The 19,798-nt window shown below is 39.3% G+C and overlaps 1 protein-coding gene across 23 annotated transcripts in view; it reads left to right on the top strand.

The window, feature by feature from the left end:
* The window catches only part of C17H8orf34 (chromosome 17 C8orf34 homolog), a 452,646-nt gene that overhangs the window by 313,399 nt on the left and 119,449 nt on the right, over nucleotides 1-19,798 (top strand). For 6 of the 23 annotated variants that reach the window (XM_067712117.1, XM_067712124.1, XM_067712119.1 and 3 more), the window contains one exon: nucleotides 11,526-11,585. The exons of 9 other annotated variants lie outside the window; for them this stretch is intronic. In XM_067712117.1, the coding sequence (XP_067568218.1) occupies nucleotides 11,526-11,585 (60 nt within the window). Of the gene's footprint in view, nucleotides 1-11,525; nucleotides 11,586-14,762; nucleotides 15,757-16,088; nucleotides 16,653-19,798 lie in introns of those variants that run through there. 8 more of the 23 variants (XM_067712129.1, XM_067712133.1, XM_067712130.1 and 5 more) reach the window with 6 other exon arrangements.

The raw sequence follows: 19,798 nt of genomic DNA, 5'->3' as shown, positions 1-19,798 counted from the left end.
GCTTATGTGGCCAGAGGGAGCACAGCCAGGAGAGGGACCTAAGAGGCAGGTGCTCTGGTGAGAGGAGGAGACAGCCCCAGTGTCACTCAGCTGACACATTCGAAATGCAGTGAATAAATTAGTGACATTGTACAGATTCTAATGGAGGGAAACACCTTCTATAGAAAACAACTGATGAAGACTCAGAAAGTAGACTGTACTTCAAGCATGTATTATAGAGTAGTTTGGAAGATCTTTAATGCAAGTGGTCCTAAGTAAAATAGTCTAGGAAAGGAGCAGCATAGGGTACAAAGAAGAGCATCCCCTAAATCTGAAAGAATTACGAGTGGCCCGGAACTTTTATGAAAACAAACGCAAGCACATTTATACCTCCTACTCCCCACACAATTAAACATACATAAGCTCTCATTCTAGAGTTTGGATTTAATAATTTTCATCAAATTCTTTTGAGGTCTTCATAAATTTTGCATTAAATAAATCCTTCAAGCGAATGTGTGTGTATATGTGTGTGCGTGCGTGCACGCATGTGTGTATTGTATAAAGACAATATATATAATTGGGCTAGCTGTACTCTCTCAGATTCAACATCCAGGATGCACAGTGTATTAATTCTATGAACGTGCTATAACTTTTAATGAACTAAAAACTAAAATCAAGAAAATAATCAATCAGAAGTATATTTAATCCAAGTCCAAATTCAGACTTACTTACTTTCCCTGAAATCCATATGTCTCCATCAGTATTAAGTCTGGAAAACAGCTTACTAATTTAAAGGAGATTGAAAACCCCCAGAACTTTCTTCAACCCTTGTCCTGTAATCATATTGCCTTTCTGCCATATACTTTCACAAGATTTTGTTGATAAGTTGTAATCATCTTCTCTTCTATTAGGGCGCAAATTCTTTGAGGGAAGGAATCTGTTTTCTTCATCTTATTTAGCTACATAATAAGACCTCAATAAATATCTGAAAATTTAACAGATGAATGAATGTATAGGTTTCTTGGGTACTTTCTAACTTGTTTATCAGGACAGTTATAAATATGAAACAGATAAAATGAATAATAATTGTGACTGAATAATTGTCCTGAAAATTATAGTTTTATTAAAATTTTAATATTGGATTTATAGTTTAGCCATAGATTTTGCCATATGGTCTATCAGTCACTCTGAAGAAGGTCATTCTTCAACTCTCCTAACCATAGACCTAGAACCAAAAATATTTGATTTCAGTAATGTCATACTTGGAGGTGACCCTTGACAATGGTAAACTGTTTGAAATAAAATCAGGGTTTAAAAATAATTAGGTGGTAATAGGAGCCATCAGGAAATGGAATGCTGGCTGGCAGTGCAGCCAGACTCATAGTACAGAGATGCAAATACTCTTCAAGAGCGGCATCTAACATTCAAGTACTAGAACAAGTGTAAGATGGAGCCACTGAGGTTCCGATACTTGTATTCAATGTATGAGTTTTGTGGAACAGCTGGCAAGATATGTATAGATCATCTACCTCTTTATTTTCTCAGTGAAAGAAAATAAATGACATAAGTCTATGTGAACCCAGCATCTGATTTATAGTGTAGAGGCTCACATATTAGAAATTTATGAGTGAGGAAAAGGACAAGATTCATCATTCCAATGGTAACACCTGTTTGTTGACTCAGCTTTCTATAAATTATATGTAGGTAATTTTATGGAATTTTCAGATTTCTCCTGAGACAAAATTATCATGGTGGAAAGTTTCCAGATAATGTTAGGATCTTTGTAGTTATGCATATTTCTTATTGTTTCATTTTAAAATAAAACTTAGTACAAGTAAGTTTTATAAAAGCACCATTTAGGAAAAGACGTCTTGAATAATTCAATGGGAAGCTTTAAACAGTTTTATTATAAACAAACTGTTTAAGATAAACTGTTTAAGATAAACAGAACCCTTAAATAGACTTTTTGTCTACTCTGATTTTAGTATAAAAGTCTACATCACAAATTTTAAAAACTCACGTCAGGAGTGTGGTTTTTTTTTGTTTTTGTTTTTTTAACATCTTTATTGGAGTATTAATTGCTTTACAATGGTGCGTTAGTTTCTGCTTTATAACAAAGTGAATCAGTTATACATGTACATATGTTCCCATATCTCTTCCCTCTTGCGTCTCCCTCCCTCCCATCCTCCCTGTCCCACCCCTCCAGGCGGTCACAAAGCACCGAGCTGATCTCCCTGTGCTATGCGGCTGCTTCCCACTAGCTATCTACCTTACGTTTGTTAGTGTGTATATGTCCATGACTCTCTCTCGCTTTGTCACAGCTCACCCTTCCCCCTCCCCATATCCTCAAGTCCGTTCTCTAGTAGGTCTGTGTCTTTATTCCTGTCTTACCCCTAGGTTCTTCATGACATTTTTTTTTCTTAAATTCCATATATATGTGTTAGCATATGGTATTTGTCTTTCTCTTTCTGACTTACTTCACTCTGTATGACAGACTCTAGGTCTATCCACCTCATTACAAATAGCTCAATTTCGTTTCTTTTTATGGCTGAGTAATATTCAGTAACATTGTATTTGGTATGCTTGCTGGTGTCCCACAGGGCCTCTGAGGAACTGTTCATTTTTCTTTTCTGTCTCTGTGTGTGTTGTGTGTGTGTGTGTGTGTGTGTGTGTTCCTCAGGCTGGATTTGGATTGACCTATCTTAATCTCTTTGACTTTTTCTTATGCCAGCTCAAATCTGTTGATGAGCCCCTCTAGGGAATTTTTCATTTTAATTCCAGAATTTCTATTTTTTTTACTTTTATAATTTGTATCTCTTTGTCGTAGTCTTCATTTGGTGAGAGCTTATTCCTATACTTTAATCTATTTTACATGATTTCCTTTAGTTCTTTGACTATATTTCTAGTAGTTGATTAAAAGTCTTTGTCTAGAGATTCCATCGTCTGGGCTTCCTCAGGGAGAATTTCTTTTGACTGCCTTTTCCCCCCCATTTATGGGCCATACTTTCACGTTTATTGTGATATCATGATTTATACATCATGTCATTTTGTTGTTGTTGTTGCAAACTGTACGTTGAATATAATATAATGTGGCCACTCTGGAGATTGGCCCATCCCCACCCTCCAGGGTTTGTTGTTGCTGCTGTTTTTTCTTATTGTTATTGCTACTTTTTGTTTACTAACTTTCCTAAACTAATTCTGTAAAGTCTATATAATTTGTTGTACACAGATACTGAAGTCTTTGCTCAGTAGCTTAGTTGTTAGCTAATGGCTGGACGAAGTATTGAGGCATGCCATGTGCACTCCAGAAGTTTACAACTCTGCTTAAACAGACCTTCTAAGTCAATCAGAGGTGAGAGGTAGATCCGTATCGGGTCTTTCCTGAGCAGGTGCAAAGCACTGCACGTCTGTATGGCATTTCTAAATCTACACGCCTATGTCAGAGCTTTTGAAAGCCTCCTATGGACGTATCACTTACTGTATTTTTTTAAAAAAATTTTTGGTAAGCCTTTTGTTTGCCTCAGGAAGCTTCTGTATAAAACTACAGTCCCTGATTGTTTTTGACAAATGTTATATGGACAGGGTATCTCACTGAGTGAGCTCTAATTCAGGTCAAACAAACAAACAAACAGAAAACATTCAAGGGAGGCATTTCCAGGCAGCTTCCATATAGGTCAAATAGTGACAACTCTAGATATTCGGGGAAACTCTAAACCTGTTCTGCCCCCTCTAGTGGATCATAGGCTGTTTGTTTCACAGCTACCATCATTGTGAGAATGCTGATTTTCAAGGCTCGCACAGAGCAGGAGAGAAGGATATTAATGCTGGGTAAAATAAAACCCTACATAGTTATTGTTTCTATTGAGATTCAACTGCTTTTCTTTAATAAACGTTCTATGGATTGTTGCAAGCCTTCGATAAATTTCCCAAGTTCGGAAAAAGTTGATTTCAGTGATTCTTGCTCATGTTGTATTCTCATTGCATTTATAGAGGAGCACGTTTTTTGAGATCTCTATACCTGCATTCCACAAGTGCTTCTCCTCCACTATTTTTCTTGATTTTATCAGCCTCGTTTTCTCTTTGTTTGAGGAACGGGAGTATGCTATCTTCATAATAGGTTATAAAATTGGACAATATCTGCTTCTTAAAGTCCTGTCTCATGAGAAGCTATTAAAAACAAATTTGTGGGGCTTCCCTGGTGGCGCAGTGGTTGAGAGTCCGCCTGCCGATGCAGGGGGCATAGGTTCGTGCCCCAGTCCGGGAAGATCCCACATGCCGCGGAGCGGCTGGGCCCGTGAGCCATGGCCACTGAGCCTGCGCATCCGGAGCCTGTGCTCCGCAACAGGAGAGGCCACAACAGTGAGAGGCCCGCGTACCGCAAAAAAAAAAAAAAAATTTGTGGTAAAATAAGTTTTGAGAAATTCTACATATCATTGTATTTGAGAGGCTCTCAACTGTAAGACATACCATTGACATCCCTTTGCAAGAGGAACAAGGCAGCTCTGTAATTTTAAGTGAACAGATCAAGTGTAATCAGCATCCTGGCTTCAAATGGGGGAAAATATTGTTCATTGTTGACTTGAAAAAACACTATAGAGTCTCTTCCCAAATATTTACATAGTAAAGTCACTGGGTAGCCCGACAGCGACAAGATCTGCTTGACCTGTGTTTATCCCAGGTATTTTTTTCATATTTACTTAAGTCTTTTTCACAGAATGCCCATTAATGCCTATTTTCTACAATGCCTATAATTTGCAGAGTGCCTATTAACTGCTGGAAGGACAAGTATTCTGGGATTTTAGGAAGTGCTAAACTAATCTAATCCTCTCAACCTCAACTCTTTCAATTTAGTGAAGAAGAAATTGATGCTCTAAGAGATGGTGGGCTTGCCATGTCACCCAGTTAGTAGCAGAGGCGGGAGTAGAACCAAGAGCTCTTCTTTGGATCCGCAATGTTTACCTCCGTTGCCTCATCTTTCACTAACACCTCCCTTCATTTCCCTTTCCAGGGGGTGACGCAGTTTATGCTGTGACTCTTGAGAACCAAAGTGCTTAGAGCAGTAAGTGGGGCTGTGGGAGTCTGCTGTCCACCTAGGATTTGGCCAGGCTTTTCACCTTGCAGAAAAACCTTTGTTCTCCTTAACCAAACATCAGGTCATTTCTTTCCAGGCAGTCTCCCAAGATTTGTATGTGCACAGTGCTTGAGGCAGGGGTGTGAGGGTACCACAGCTGATTATTTACCAGTCCCAAGATAAGGACTAACACCCTATCAAGTGAAGTAGAAGAGGTGGGTAGAGGAGCAGCGGACTGTAGATAACAGAAGGACCAAAGTGAGTTAATAGACAATGATGTCAAAGTGTCAGGCTACGTTATACGTGGAATTCCCAAGATTTTAATGGTATTGGGTTGTGGCATCAGAAATACAGACTAGAATGAAACATTTTTAGATTATTGCATTTTGTTTTCATAGAGTGGGAAAATATTAATATTATATTAATACTTAATATAAACATAGTGCCAGATACATAGTATATGCTTGGTAAATATTAGTTAATTCTAAGTCTTTACTTTTAGGCTAAGCATATATCATATGAAATGGCTGCTATCTATTTTTTAAAAATTAATGACAATATTAATGTATCTTCTGTCCCACAATGACTTTTGTCTCTCACTTACTGTTAGATTTCTATTTACCATTACTGATGTTATTATTGATGAGGTTGTTCTTACTCCTGCACGGAATTTCTTCCTAGCACTTGCTAGGTTCTCACTTCAATTTACTAATGGACTCATTTTTTTTATTGTGAACACACACTTAATATTCACTTAATATTCTCAGTGGGAGTCTAATTTCCTCTTTTTAGATGCTGTGATGGAGTGGGAAAAAAACTAGGAGTCAGGAGATGCATTTAAGGTCCTATTTCTTCCCTGTGGTCCCCAGGCTAGTAAATTGCAGAGAAAGGGCTGACACTCAGGTGCATCTATAATTGTTCAATTCTCAGATTTTAACTCTCAGAGATACATTAACTACATGGGAATAAAGGAGAATGCTCTCCTCCAAGGTTCTCTGCCAAATACTTTTTGCCTTTTACTTACTAACCAGGAATGATTTATCTTTTCACTTGTGAAGCTAGAACTCATTTTTCTGTTTTTCTTAATTATTCTGTGTCTTTTACATTCAACTTGTTGCCTTTAATATGCCTTGACATTGCAGAAGAGAGAAGGGTTTTATAACCCTAATTTGGGGCAAAAAGAGTGACCACGCCCTTGGGTGGGCTCATGGGTGGTATGACTGTCTTATGCAATGCTCTTACATATTACCCCAGGCTGTAAGAGGTCACCTCATATCTACTAACTGGGATACCTGCAGCCATATGATCTTTGATCTCAACCTACCTTATTATTTCATTCTTCTTTTTCTTGCTACTTCAGACTTGTGCTTACTTTTCTCAAACTAAATTTTAAAAAACCAATGAATGAACTATTCCTTCCAGAAGATGCTATATTTCCATTGTCTCCGCTAGGCTGAAAGTTTACTGGCATAATTTCTGAGGAGGTAGTGAAATATTTGTTGTTAGGATCTGGCAAGAAATCCTAGCCTGAAAATAGACACTGTAGCTTAAGCAACTATTTGGGTAGGCATAATAAGGAGGGTATATGAAGATAGACTAGGAGTTCTAAGCACAGACTTTCAAAAATGTGGCATAATAAATCTTTTTCACTGAGAGAATTAGCATATATTCTAATATATATATATATATAATTTAATAATAAATTGGGAAAATTGACACATAGCCTAACATAAATAAAACTACAAAGTCTATTTGGGGGATATATTTAGAATTACAGCATTCAGTTTCTCCTTAAAGCCTACTATGAATAATTGACATTTTAAGGCTTATATAGAAACATATGTATCTCTAAAAAAGGAGAGAATGGAAGAGGACTGACATTTATTACATTTTTGTTGTTATGTGCTATGTAGTATCTCCTTTAATTCTTGTGTCAACTTGATGTGTAGGTGGTATTACTGATTTTACAAACTCAGATTTGTTAAAAACCTCTTCCCAAGGATATATAATTAGTTAGTGCAATTTAATTCTAGCTTAATCCAAAGCCATATGTTCTACTCTGAAATGTCATTGCATTTCTAAAAGCTTAAAAAAGGAGGGAGGGGGAGGGAATGTGTGTATATATAGTATCAAGAAAGGAATTATTTCACTGAGCACTGAAAGAATTTGTATCATAAAGAAAACACGATAAAACATGAAAATAAGAAAAAGTGACATATAAGGAAACAAGCAGTAATACATTTGGGTAGGAAATCTGCTTTTAATATAAACTTCAATTTGATTTACTTATCTTTACACTGTTCTCCAAATTATTATCTAGAGGCAAAGTCATCCAGAAAATTAAAGGCGGCATATATGATAAACAGAAAAATTAAAATTTTGACAGAATAAAATAAATAACATTTAGTAATTACATTAAGCATGTTTTCAATCCCATAGTATGCTATTAAAAATAGAACAACTGTTCAAAGCATGCTGCCAGATTTCTTCAAAATGACTTGTTTTGAAATGTTGACTAAATATCCCGAAACTGTATATCAACTTTAGTATAATTAAACAATCTTCAGACCAAAAACATAGCTTTTTCTATATTCATAAGCATAAATTATACATGACTCCCCTTCATGTTAGTACATAAAGGTTTATCCACTTGTTAACATTTAAAATGATGTTCTGAAAGTTTCTGCTAGTTATATAAGACTTTATAATTTATAAATTGCTTCCACATATTTAATTCCCAAAAATTAAGCTGTTAGGGAAAATTTAGTCTTACTATTCTTATTGTACACTGTAAGTGTTCAACACATATTTACTTAATAAATATTTATACATTCAGTATTTACTTAATAAATATTTACTAAATGAATTGAACGAATGAATGAATGAATGAATGTAGTTCAAACTGCGTAAGTGACTCGAAGATTACTTGAGCAGCGGCCAAGCCTCAGTCTCCTCTTCTGATTATTCAGAGCCCATAATGTCTCTCAAACACATGTACAACAAATGGTTTATTGGTACACACAGCGAAACACGATACATTCAACGACGTTGAATACGTTCAGTGTGTTGTTCCCCTGTAGTAACGATGGTTCCATCAGAGTTAAAGTGAACATGGTGCATTCACACAGCATTTACATCAGTCCCTGCACATGCATGTGTGATGCACTGCCTCAGGCATTTGTGTTGCCGTTTTGCACTGAATAAACCACTCAGGAAGAAAGAAGAGGGTTCTCATCTGTAAACAAAACTCTTATCTTTATTAAGATCTTATTTATCTAGACTTTATGGCTACTCTCTCGTTGCTTGTTCTTTCCCCCACGAAAGCTGCTTCATTTCTTACATTCCCACAATTGTGGGGAATAATGGGCTACCCCCTGTACGGGCAGTCCTGCTTCACTAAGGCTGGACACCTAAGTCAGTTGCCATACAAGAAGGTTATGCCAAAGTTCAGTTCAGAAACTTGAGATCGGTTACTTCTGTCTCTTATTCCTGTTGTCCTTGGCTACTCTGCCTTGCCCCACTGCCTCTATCAAAATAAAATCTTCTCATGTATTTGTATTCTTAACCGCTGTTGACATATTTCCCAGATCTTTCCACTGTGGCCTATGGAACAGGAATTTGATTTGCAAACTGATCATTCTTCAGTGCTACTCAAAGAACACTCTCCATGCCTTTTTTGCCTTATTTGAAATGGTTCCTAGAAGACATTGCTTCCCTTTTAGCCTTCACCAGGGAAAGCTGCTCTTTTCAGTTGCCACGTGTCAAGCACCATGAGATAACATTAATATTCTACCTGAAATTCTCCTTCTTTTTAGGCTTATGCCATTTGTCCTGTTGTCCTGTGTCTTTCCTTGTCACTATAATCTCATCAGTCCCTGCTGTTTTTTCATGTGGGGTGCTGACATTTGGTTCATTGGTTTCCTCTCTACCACACTCTTAGCATTAGGAAATTTTAACTTTCATCTGGGTTATTTATCCAATGTCCTACCATTACAATTCCTTGGCCCTCTCAAGTCTAGTGCTCTTCTAAGGAAGTGTAATTATTTTTCTCATCAAATGTGAAGTAGCATCCTACTCTAAGATCTTAGATTACTATAATCTACAATCTACCCAAACCTTCTACCTTTCAGATTCTCTATTTCCCACTAAACTCACACTTCAGTCTTCCTTTGGTACCCAGACACTTCACTACTCCTTTTTCTTCAAGTATGCCAGACCACAGCTGGCTTCATGCTTCAACCTAAAGTCCGTGCTACGTAGAACAGTGATGTTCATCTCTTGGGAACTTGTAAGAAATGCAGTTTCCTTGGCCCCATCCGACATCTACTCAGTCAGAAACTCTAATAGTGGACTCCAGCAATCTGTGCTAATTCTTTTTATTTTTGTTTTTCATAAATTTATTTATTTTTTGCTCTGTCAGGTCTTCCCTGCTGCACACGGGCTTTCTCTAGTTATGGCGAGCAGGCGCTATTCTTTGTTGCGGTGCACGAGCTTCTCATTGTGGTGGCTTCTCTTGTTGCAGAGCACAGGCTCTAGGTGCATGGGCTTCAGTAGTTGTGGCTCATGGGCTCAGTAGTTGCGGCTTACTGGCTTTAGAGCACAGGCTCAGTAGTTGTGGTGCACGGGCTTAGTTACTCCATGGCATGTGGGATCTTCCCGGACCAGGGATCAAACCCGTGTCCCCTGCATAGGCAGGCGGATTCTTAACCACTGTGCCACCAGGGAAGTAACAATTTGTTTTAAAAGCCCTCCAGGTGATTCTGATACACTTAAAATTTAAGGGAACCACTAATATAGAGCATTAATTCAACTGCTTTCTTGCCAGAACCTCTAATATCTTTGGGTGGTAAAGGACATTCAAATGTGAATACATCATTATTTTACTCAAAGCCCCTCTATGTGTAAGATTTCTAAAATGTTACCAAGTTCTCCAACTTTACTCAGCATCTACTTTACATATAAAATCACCACCTTGAACCCAAATGTTTTTGTAGTTCCTATTCATCTAAATTTGAATTTTCTAAAACTGTCAAATACCAAATGCTTAATGATACTTCCAAGGGTGTTTCCCTTTATAACTCTCCTCTGTGGAGGACGCTGAGCGATGCTAACTCGCTCAAGGTCATGTGTATGAGAAGGGGTTGAGCCAGAATTTGAACTCAGGTCAATTGGAGTACAAAACCCATGCTTTTATCTCTTGCCTCTAAATTTGGTGAAACAGACATTGCATTGCCATGCCTCTTCACTCTAGCTGAAGCAGTGTTTACCATTGTAGAATTTTTTAAAGTGAGTTATATAAAAATCTCTTATCAAATAACTTTGATAAAGATCAGGTAAAGAAGGTCTCTTTATTATAAGACTTCTAAGAGCCCTTAATATGCTGGTGTGTATTTTGATCCTCCAATAGGCCGATGGTATATTGCTGTTGATCAAGGAACCGTTTGTTTGTGGATCATCTATATTAACAGCTTGTAGGACTAGTGTTCCAAGATCTGCTTTGGAAAACTTGGGCTTAATCTATTTCCTTTCTCTTCAAGAAATGTGAAGGTTTATCTCCCTCGATGCCCTTATTTCACTTTCTTTGATCTTCTGTTTTATTTCCCCGCTCTTTTTAACTAGAATACTCATGTCCCCTTGTCCTCCTACGCACTGCTCTTCTGCCTCAGGGATGCATTCAGAGGAATTACATTTAGTGTTTAATATTATGCGCCAAGCATTAAAAATATAGGGTAGGGGCTTCCCTGGTGGCGCGGTGGTTGAGAGTCCGCCTGCCGATGCAGGGGACACGGGTTCGTGCCCCGGTCCGGGAAGATCCCACATGCCACGGAGCGGCTGGGCCCGTGAGCCATGGCCACTGAGCCTGCGCGTCCGGAGCCTGTGCGCCACGACGGGAGAGGCCACAACAGTGAGAGGCCCACATACCACAAAAAAAAAAAAATATATATATATATATATATATATATATATATATATAGTATACATGTAAATATGCACTACTTCATGCAAATCTCGTAATAATTTTGTGAGAATTACGTTAAATTACAAATGTTATAGCATCACAATATGTGACATGTATATATCCAATCCTGAATATTCTGTGTTGTGGTAGCAGTCTGTAGAGCATGACTTTCCTGCCAAACCCATGCTGGACGTAAAAATTATGACTGTGATTTAGATGGGATCTTCCTGCAATCCACGTATATATTCATAACACTATCTGGAGGGGCATTTTGCCCTAGTTTTTATTTAAGATCAGAAAAAGTTTAAATTGAAATGACTGAATTATGAAATGAGAACATACACACTATTAAACAGTTAACTGGTGTGTCATTGCAGTCACTATATACTCTGAATGTAGTTTCGATATTAATTTCAGTTAATCCTCATTAGAAATTGGTCAAACCGCAAGGGAATTGCGTTTGATGGACTTTTTTTCCTGGTCCAGCACATGACCTCTTTTCCTTTCATTGTGCAGGTTCTGCTGATCTTCTTCTTTGTGTTCCATGCTCTTCTTGTCCTGCACTCGTCTACTCTGGTACGTTTGCTCAGGGCACTTAATGTCAATGTCAGGTAATGACGGACACCACTTGCAACTACTTGAAGTTCAGATTTTTTTTAAATACATAGTCCTCGTGACCTATAATGAGAAAAGGATTTTCCTCCAGCTGCTCTGCATGATGTTTTCTCTTTGTTTTTGTGATTTTCATGGATCTCAGGCCCCTCACTGAGTCTGTGGTCTTTTGTGCTGAGGAAGTGGGAAGAGGATTTCAATCCCCTTCTTCCTATAGCAGGAAAATTACTTTTAGATACATGTGAGATGAGAACATATACCCCCCTTTGTGCAGACCATGGACTCTATGACACCGTTAAATATGTCTTAGAGATACAGCATCTCAAAACAATTCCACATCCGTGGACATGAGGTTACTCTATGGGCTGGATATATAAAGATGAACAATTCTCATATCTTCTCTCAAGCATGTTACAGAGGGAAGTAAAGGGTCGAGTGTGCCCTTAGCACTCATAGAACCATAAGATATCAAAATAAGAAAGAATTTGAGAACCATCTACGTCTCTTCCCATCTCACGCTCGTCTCTTCTCTGCAATATCCCCACCAAACAGTTCACTAGCTTCTGTATGGGCACCTTGAGTAATGCGAGTACACCACCGCCTGTGCTCTGCTCTAGTTGCTCAGTGACCCAGTCATTTTGTATTAAGAAATCACCTAAAGAAATAATTTCCTCAATGCTGTGTAGTTATCAGAATATTATTATGCTCACTGCACATGTTTTATAATAAAACTTGGAAACTGATTTATAATAAAACTTGGAAAATGTAAAAAATGGAAACAACCTAATGGCCAACAAAAGAGGATTGATTTTAAAAAATTACAGCATCTATATAATGGAATAATGTGCATCTGTTATAAAGAATGAGATATATATTAACTCGATATATATATAGATTTGTACTGATATTAACTGAATCCATCTATCTATATTGATATATACTTTGATGTGGAAACAGTTTTTACAATATTGTTACATAAAAAAGTGAGTCACAAGACAGTATACTAGATACAATTCTTTTTGTTATATATAATGTATAGACACATACACAATCATATACAGATGATTCTTGAACAACGTGGGAGTTAGGGCAACGATTCTCTACATGAAAATCCGCATATAACTTCACAGTCAACCCTCCGTATCTGAGGTTTCACATGTGTGGAGTCAATCAACCATGGATTGTGTAATACTGTAGTGTGTATTTATGGGGAAAAATCTACATGTAAGTGGACCTGCGCAGTTCAAACCCATCTTGTCCAAGGGTCAACTGTATTTACATCTGCAGAATACTGTCTGGATGGCTAAAAAAAATGTCTTGAAAAGCTATCTGCACCCCCATGTTCATTGCAGCATTATTTACAATAGCCAAGATACAGAAAAACCTAAGTGTCCATCAATGGATGAATAAATAAATAAAATGTGGTACATACACACACACACACAGTGGAATATTATTTAACCATAAAAAAATAATGAAATCTTGCCATTTGCAACAATATGGACAGAACTTGAGGGCATTATACCAAGTTAAACTACTCAGACAGAGAAAAACAAATACCATATGATCTCATTTATACATGGAATCTAAACAAAACACCAAGCTCATAGATACAGAGAACTGATTGGTGGTTTCCAGAGGCAGGAGGTGGGCAAAATGGATGAAGGTGGTCAAAAGGTACAAGCTTCCAGTTGTAAAATAAATACGTCCTGGGGACGTAATGTACAGCCTGGTGACCAAAAACAAACAAACAAAAAACACGTGAATTTCTGATGTTGTACAAAATGTTTAAAAGCTACTTTAAAAGAAATTACTCTCGTATTTTGCTCCAAAATCTGAATCCTCATAGCTTCCTTCTTTCTAGTTCTGTTTTTTTTGTATCACAAGCAAAAATTGTATCTCTCTTCTACGTAATAACGGTACCATTGCAGGAGCGCAAAGATCATGTGATTCTCTTTCTTAGTCCTTCAAATGTTCTTTGCATGACATACAGGCATATTGCTCTTCAGACTAAGAGATCAAAATGAGTAAATCATTCATGTGGTTTATATTAAATAAAGGCCTCCAGTGAGTCAGGAACTATGCCAGAGAAGGACACATCGCTGTCACAGGTGACAGAAGCTACTAGATGATGAAGTCACACTATAAATATTACTTACATGCAATAATGATGATTATCATTATATAAGCATTAGGTTGAGATAAGTGCATGCAGCAGGGGGATCCTAGCTTGACTACTGGGCACAGGGCCCTGAGAAAGTGATATTTAAGACCTGAAGGAGTAAGTGAGAGAGAGGAGTTGGCAGGGTTGGCTGTGCTCTCCTCCGCGGCTCCGAAGCTTCCCCCCCCCCCACCTACCCTCCCGTCTCTGCCAGTGAAGTTTCCTAGTGTGTGGAAACCTTTCCTCCTTCACAGCTCCCTCCCACTGGTGCAGGTCCCATCCCTATCCTTTTGTCTCTGTTTTTTCTTTTTTCTCTTGCCCTACCCAGGTACGTGGGGAGTTTCTTGCCTTTTGGGAGTTCTGAGGTCTTCTGCCAGCGTTCAGTAGGTGTTCTGTAGGAGTTGTTCCACGTGTAGATGTATTTCTGATGTATTTGTGGGGAGGAAGGTGATCTCCGCGTCTTACTCCTCCGCCATCTTGAAGCTCCACATAACGTATTCTTGAAGTGTGGACATATCCCCTTGCCATCCTAGTCATATTTTTCTAGGAAAAAATTAATTCTTTCTAATCAAGCTGTATGGACAAGTAGTTCCAGTGCCGAAGTAGGACACATGCAGCCTGACCCACCTTATGCTGCTCTAGTTTTCTCAATTCAGTTTCATAATTCCTTCCAGGGAGTAATTGTGTACATACCTGGCAGGTATTTCTCATCGGCCATATTTGGAGACAAACCAATCTATTTTAACAGCCCAAGATATTTTTGTGCATTATATATGCAAAAATTCTTTTATACAGATACCAGAAGTTGATATAATGGCAGTAAAATATGGTATATAGAGGTGGTACGCTAAGATCAGTGTCACTGTAAAGGTTCAGATGGAGTATAGGAAAGCATTAAAATCCCAGTCTTTCTTTTGAACATGCTGTGCTATAGATCCATCATTAAGCATATCTTCGTCTGTTTTCTTTCTGCCTTACAGGTCTGTGAAGCAGGCAGGAGAAGTTGCGAGTGGTCCTTAAAGAAATGGCATTATTCAAATCCTTATGTATAGTTCTAATTTTATTTACTACGTGTAATCATTTAGAGAATGGTTATTTTTATAACATCAATAATAAACAAGTACTCTTGTAACCAGGGGTGCCTAAGTGTGTAATCAGAGAACACTAACTCTGGCAAAGCATTCTGGGGAGGGCAGGCTGCCTACTGCCTTTCGACATGGTTAGTGTCCTGGGTTTAGATTACTTTATACCTAGTTATTAAGATTACTATTTGATACTTTAAAAATTGCCTGATTCAAATAACTTGGCTTAAATTTTTTCTGTATTTTAACTTGTCTAGGGTTTTCTACTTCTTATATTTTTATAATATTTTCTCATTTTTTAGATTAGTAAACATTGTACTTACCCACACGTGCCAAGACAAGCCATTTAGGTCTCTCCAGGAGTTAGCCGTTGGTGTCGTCACCTGCCATATGTGTTTCTGTGCAGCAGCAAGAGGCGTGTTCTCCACCACTGCTGCTTCTTCCTCTGACTATCTTCCCTGTTCTTATCAAAATAAATAATTGATATGTTAATTCAATAAAGCAGATCCTTAAGGAATGAAATGCATGGCCCAAAGCATATGCAATGAAAACTGTTTGACCATTTATCCGACTATTGAACCCAATTAAGGTTATCCATTTTAAATTTGATATATGCTCGCTTTTGGAATGTGTTATGCATTGATGCTAAATGAATGGAACTAAGTAAATTTGTTGAGTATCTTACTGTCTGTTTTATCTTACTTGTCTTAATCTAAGTTTACTTTCTGGACCTTTAAGGCATATGGTTAAATTATAAAACTGCGTGTATAACTGTCAAAGAGACAAACATTAAAGGCCAGAACATGGCTAAAGAATAAACAAAGAAATTCTGATTGTATGAATGAAGTCATAGTCCTAAATCAAGTAATATAATAAATTTTCTTAGTTAACATTTTTGTGTGCATGAGAACTCATGAGACTAATTTTCATCAAAGTTATTGTTTTTTGTGGGTAGAAACAAATTAAAGGCTTAGAAAACAGTATATTTTTAAGCAGAAAAGAGAAAAGTCATGAGAATAAGTTTATGAGACCACAACACGCCTGTATTTAAACATCCTTACCATGAAGAATATCTTCAAAAAAGTTCTGAGAATCCAAATGTTCTCCCTGTTGGGAATAGTCTTTCTTTAAAACATGTCACCCCAATGCCTTCATCCGAGCATTACTTTCCTCCATCACATCCAACCATCACTTGGTCAGTTTTTGTCCTCCTCTTGTCCACAGACCATTTCTTGGAGACAGTCACCCTCCTAACTGCCACATCGACCTCGGGAATCAGATCCACCGGGATGTCAGAGTGTATTTTGCTGAAAATGCTACCACTGGACACGAATTAAGGTGGACAGATTTTAATCAGTGATGAACTGTTGCAATAGAGAAGAGAGTTCAGCATGAACTGAACTCAACTTCGATTTGTACAGAGGTGACCGGATGTTTTAAAGGGAGTGAGGGAGTAGGTATGAGGGATTGCCACTACTTGAGCCAGGTCAAGGGAATGGAAATTTGTAAAAAGCAGGAAGGGGGGGTTGATCCATGTGAAAGTCCTCTGGGTTTGCTAACTGGCACTTATGGAAGTTTGACTTCTATCCTCCCTCAGAGACTGGACAACAGGGGCTCGATCTTCAAGTGTCAGCTGGAACAAACAGTAAATTCTTTTGACAACCTTGTGCTTTCCCAGATAGGAATTTAGGAGATCATTCTCTGGATGCTGCCTTGACTTAGAAACTAGGTTTGTGTTTGTTCAAGTCTTTTAATGTGGGGGTAGGATGAGGTGGATCAAATCAGTTGTACTGAGAGTCTGCAGTTTTTATCGGCCAAGGTTGAGGCCTGGTCAAGAAGAGTGCTCAATAAAAGAGAACGAAATAATGCCATTTGCAGCAACATGGATGCAACTAGAGATTATCATACTAAGTGATAAGCACGATGTGATACTAAGACAAGCACCATATGACATCACTTATATGTGGAATCTAAAATACGACACAAATGAACCCATCTATGAAACAGAAACAGAATCACTGACATGGAGAACAGACTGGTGGTTGCCAAGGGGGAGGGATTTGGGGGAGGGATGGACTGGGAGGCTGGGGTGAGCAGATGTGAGCTTTTCTATATGGAATGGTTAAACAACAAGGTCCTACTGTCTAGCACAGGGAACCCTATACAATATCCTATGATAAACCATCATGGGAAAGAATATAAAAAAAGAATATATGTATAACTGAATCATTTTGCTGTACAGCAGTAGTTAACACAACATTGTAAATCAACTATTCTTCAATTTAAAAAATTAGAAAAATAAAGAAGAGGTCTCAGGGGAGCCAGGCTAGATATATGCTCACTTTCAGAAGGAGAGACTCTTCATCGATGTCAACCGGCAGGTCTCTCTCTCACGCGCGCGCGCGCACACACACACACACACACACACACACACACACACCACAATCTTTGCCCACACACACACACCACAATCTTTGCCCACACACACACACCACAATCTTTGCCCTCTTTTTTTTTTGTTTTTCTGCCCTCTCTTCTTTGTCAACTCCAATAACCATTTTCAGAGGCCAAGGGCCAGTAAACAGCTGGAGCCCAGCACAGGAAATTTCTCCAGGTTGCTTTCCTATCTCCTCTTTCAAATGTCACACATGAAATCTGAATCTCTTGGCACTCATCCTGGCTCCCGTTACTCATTTTGTCTCTTTTGTGTTTCTTTTTTTTTTTTTTTTTTTGCAGTATGCGGGCCTCTCACCGTTGTGGCCTCTCCCGTTGCGGAGCACAGGCTCAGCGGCCATGGCTCACGGGCCCAGCCGCTCCGCGGTATGTGGGATCTTCCCGGACCAGGGCACGAACCCGTGTCCCCTGCATCGGCAGGCGGACTCTCAACCACTGCACCACCAGGGAAGCCCCCTTTTGTGTTTCTTAACAAACTCCAGAGTTATTGGCAGAGGTAGGCTTGAAAACCCCACACAAAAAGGGCTTCTAGAAATATGTTTAGAATGAGGGGAAGATGTTGAGTTCCGTTGGGGACATGTCGAACTCAGACTGGGGACGTAGCCAAGACTTTGAGTGTCATCAACATAAAGATAATCTGAGGTTTCAGAGGTCAGGGCAGTAGATGGCGTCACCCAGTGAGAGTGTGTGCTGCGAGAACAGGGCCTCAGGAACATACACACCCGCACTGAAGGGACTGAAAAAGTGATTTCAAGAGTAAGGATTTTATGTACGCTGGACAGAGTGGGTGGCCCACACACTGCTTCTAGGAAGGAGAAGGTCAAAAGCAATGCACTTTAAGGCCCCCGGTTCCTGTAAGCACAGCTGGATTTCAGGGGAGAGACAAGCATGGGCTCATTTGTGGAACAACCTTTAGTGGTCTCGTTTAAGACTGTAGAAACTTCCTGTGGGTAGCTGGAATAAAAAGCAGCTGTATGGGGGGTGGTGTGTAAGAAACTAGTATCCCTTATTTAGGAAGAAAAACTAAGGCATTACCAATTTGAGGTGTTTTTAGTTAGGGTGTGGAGACATCTACCTTGCAAATTCCTTCTTCTTTGGTTAACAACTAAGGCCTTCGGAAAAGACTTAAGAATGAGTCCTGCTACAACATTTTGATCTTCCTTTTTTTTTTTTTTTTTTTGGCGGTACGCGGGCCTCTCACTGTAGTGGCCTCTCCCCTTGCGGAGCACAGGCTCCGGACGCGCATGCCCAGCGGCCATGGCTCACGGGCCCAGCCGCTCCGCAGCATGTGGGATCTTCCCGGACCGGAGCACGAACCCGTGTCCCCTGCATCGGCAGGCGGACTCTCAACCACTGCGCCACCAGGGTAGGCCTGATCTTCCTTTTTTTCTTCAAAGTAATTAAACGTAAGTTTTTAATTGGTTATAAGGAAAATAACCATCGCCTGAAGCTGCTGAACCCGGAGTCTTATAGGGCATTCTTTGGGGGTGGGGCGGTGGAGGAGAGCCTCAATCATTTTCCTCGGTCCTAGGGACAGAGTTGTTCCTTTGCTATAAATCATGTATAAATATTTGTTGGTTTTTCAACTTGCTTTTGGCTCTCTTACCACTATTTTTTTGTCTGTTTGATGGCTTCTTGTCTCTTTTGAGTCTTTGGTGTTTATAGAACCGATCTCCACAAAGCCAGCCTAAGTGAATTTGGGTGTGGGCAGAAGCTATGATTTGACAACTCTTCTCACCATTTTCATCATTTAAGATGTGTCTGAAGATGCCCGAGTGCTCCGTGCAAAATAGCAATAGTAGTGTGCCCCAGTATCTGAAAACTCCAGCCGATAAACAGCAATTTTCTCTCCCAAACCGCCTCGCCATGGCAAGGGCTGTGAATGACTTTGCAGTGTATATTGCTTCTTGGGGAAAATGGCCACGCGATGGCTTAAAATGGAGGCTCTGAAAGAGCTTGCAGCTGGCCTGGTGGACCTGCAGTTTCCAGCACAGAGCATTACAGCTGTGCCTCGGGGCCCTTTACAAACCACAGGCGTTTGACTGAATGACGGGCCTAAGGTTTTCCACCTGGTTCCTGAGTGAAAGAGGAACTACTGGGCTGGTGGAAATTCTGTTACCCTATTTTGCAAAACTTTTTAGGTAAAGAGCGTGGGCATGTACAGGAAAAAATCCTTAGAGCGTAATCAGGATTGTATTATCAGTGGCTTAAATGGAGCTGTGTGGTTCATTGTGGAAAACAAACATGGATGTATCTGTAGTACATTATGAGCCAGGTTTTAGCATCTTCCGCATACTTACTGTTTGAACTTGCTGTGAGATATCTTTCTTTGGGTCTGTGATAGAGGTTAGTATTGCTTACCCGATCTGGCTCTCTCCTTTCCTCCCTGGGCATGTGGAAAGATTTCCCAGCCCCTGCAGTTAGGCAGGGTAGTGTGCCTAATTCTGACCAATGGGCCAGCAGTGAAAGTGAATGCAGCA

Source organism: Pseudorca crassidens, chromosome 17 (assembly GCF_039906515.1).
Source record: "Pseudorca crassidens isolate mPseCra1 chromosome 17, mPseCra1.hap1, whole genome shotgun sequence".
Classification (NCBI taxonomy): domain Eukaryota; kingdom Metazoa; phylum Chordata; class Mammalia; order Artiodactyla; family Delphinidae; genus Pseudorca; species Pseudorca crassidens.
This window is presented reverse-complemented; position numbering and strand designations above follow the sequence as displayed.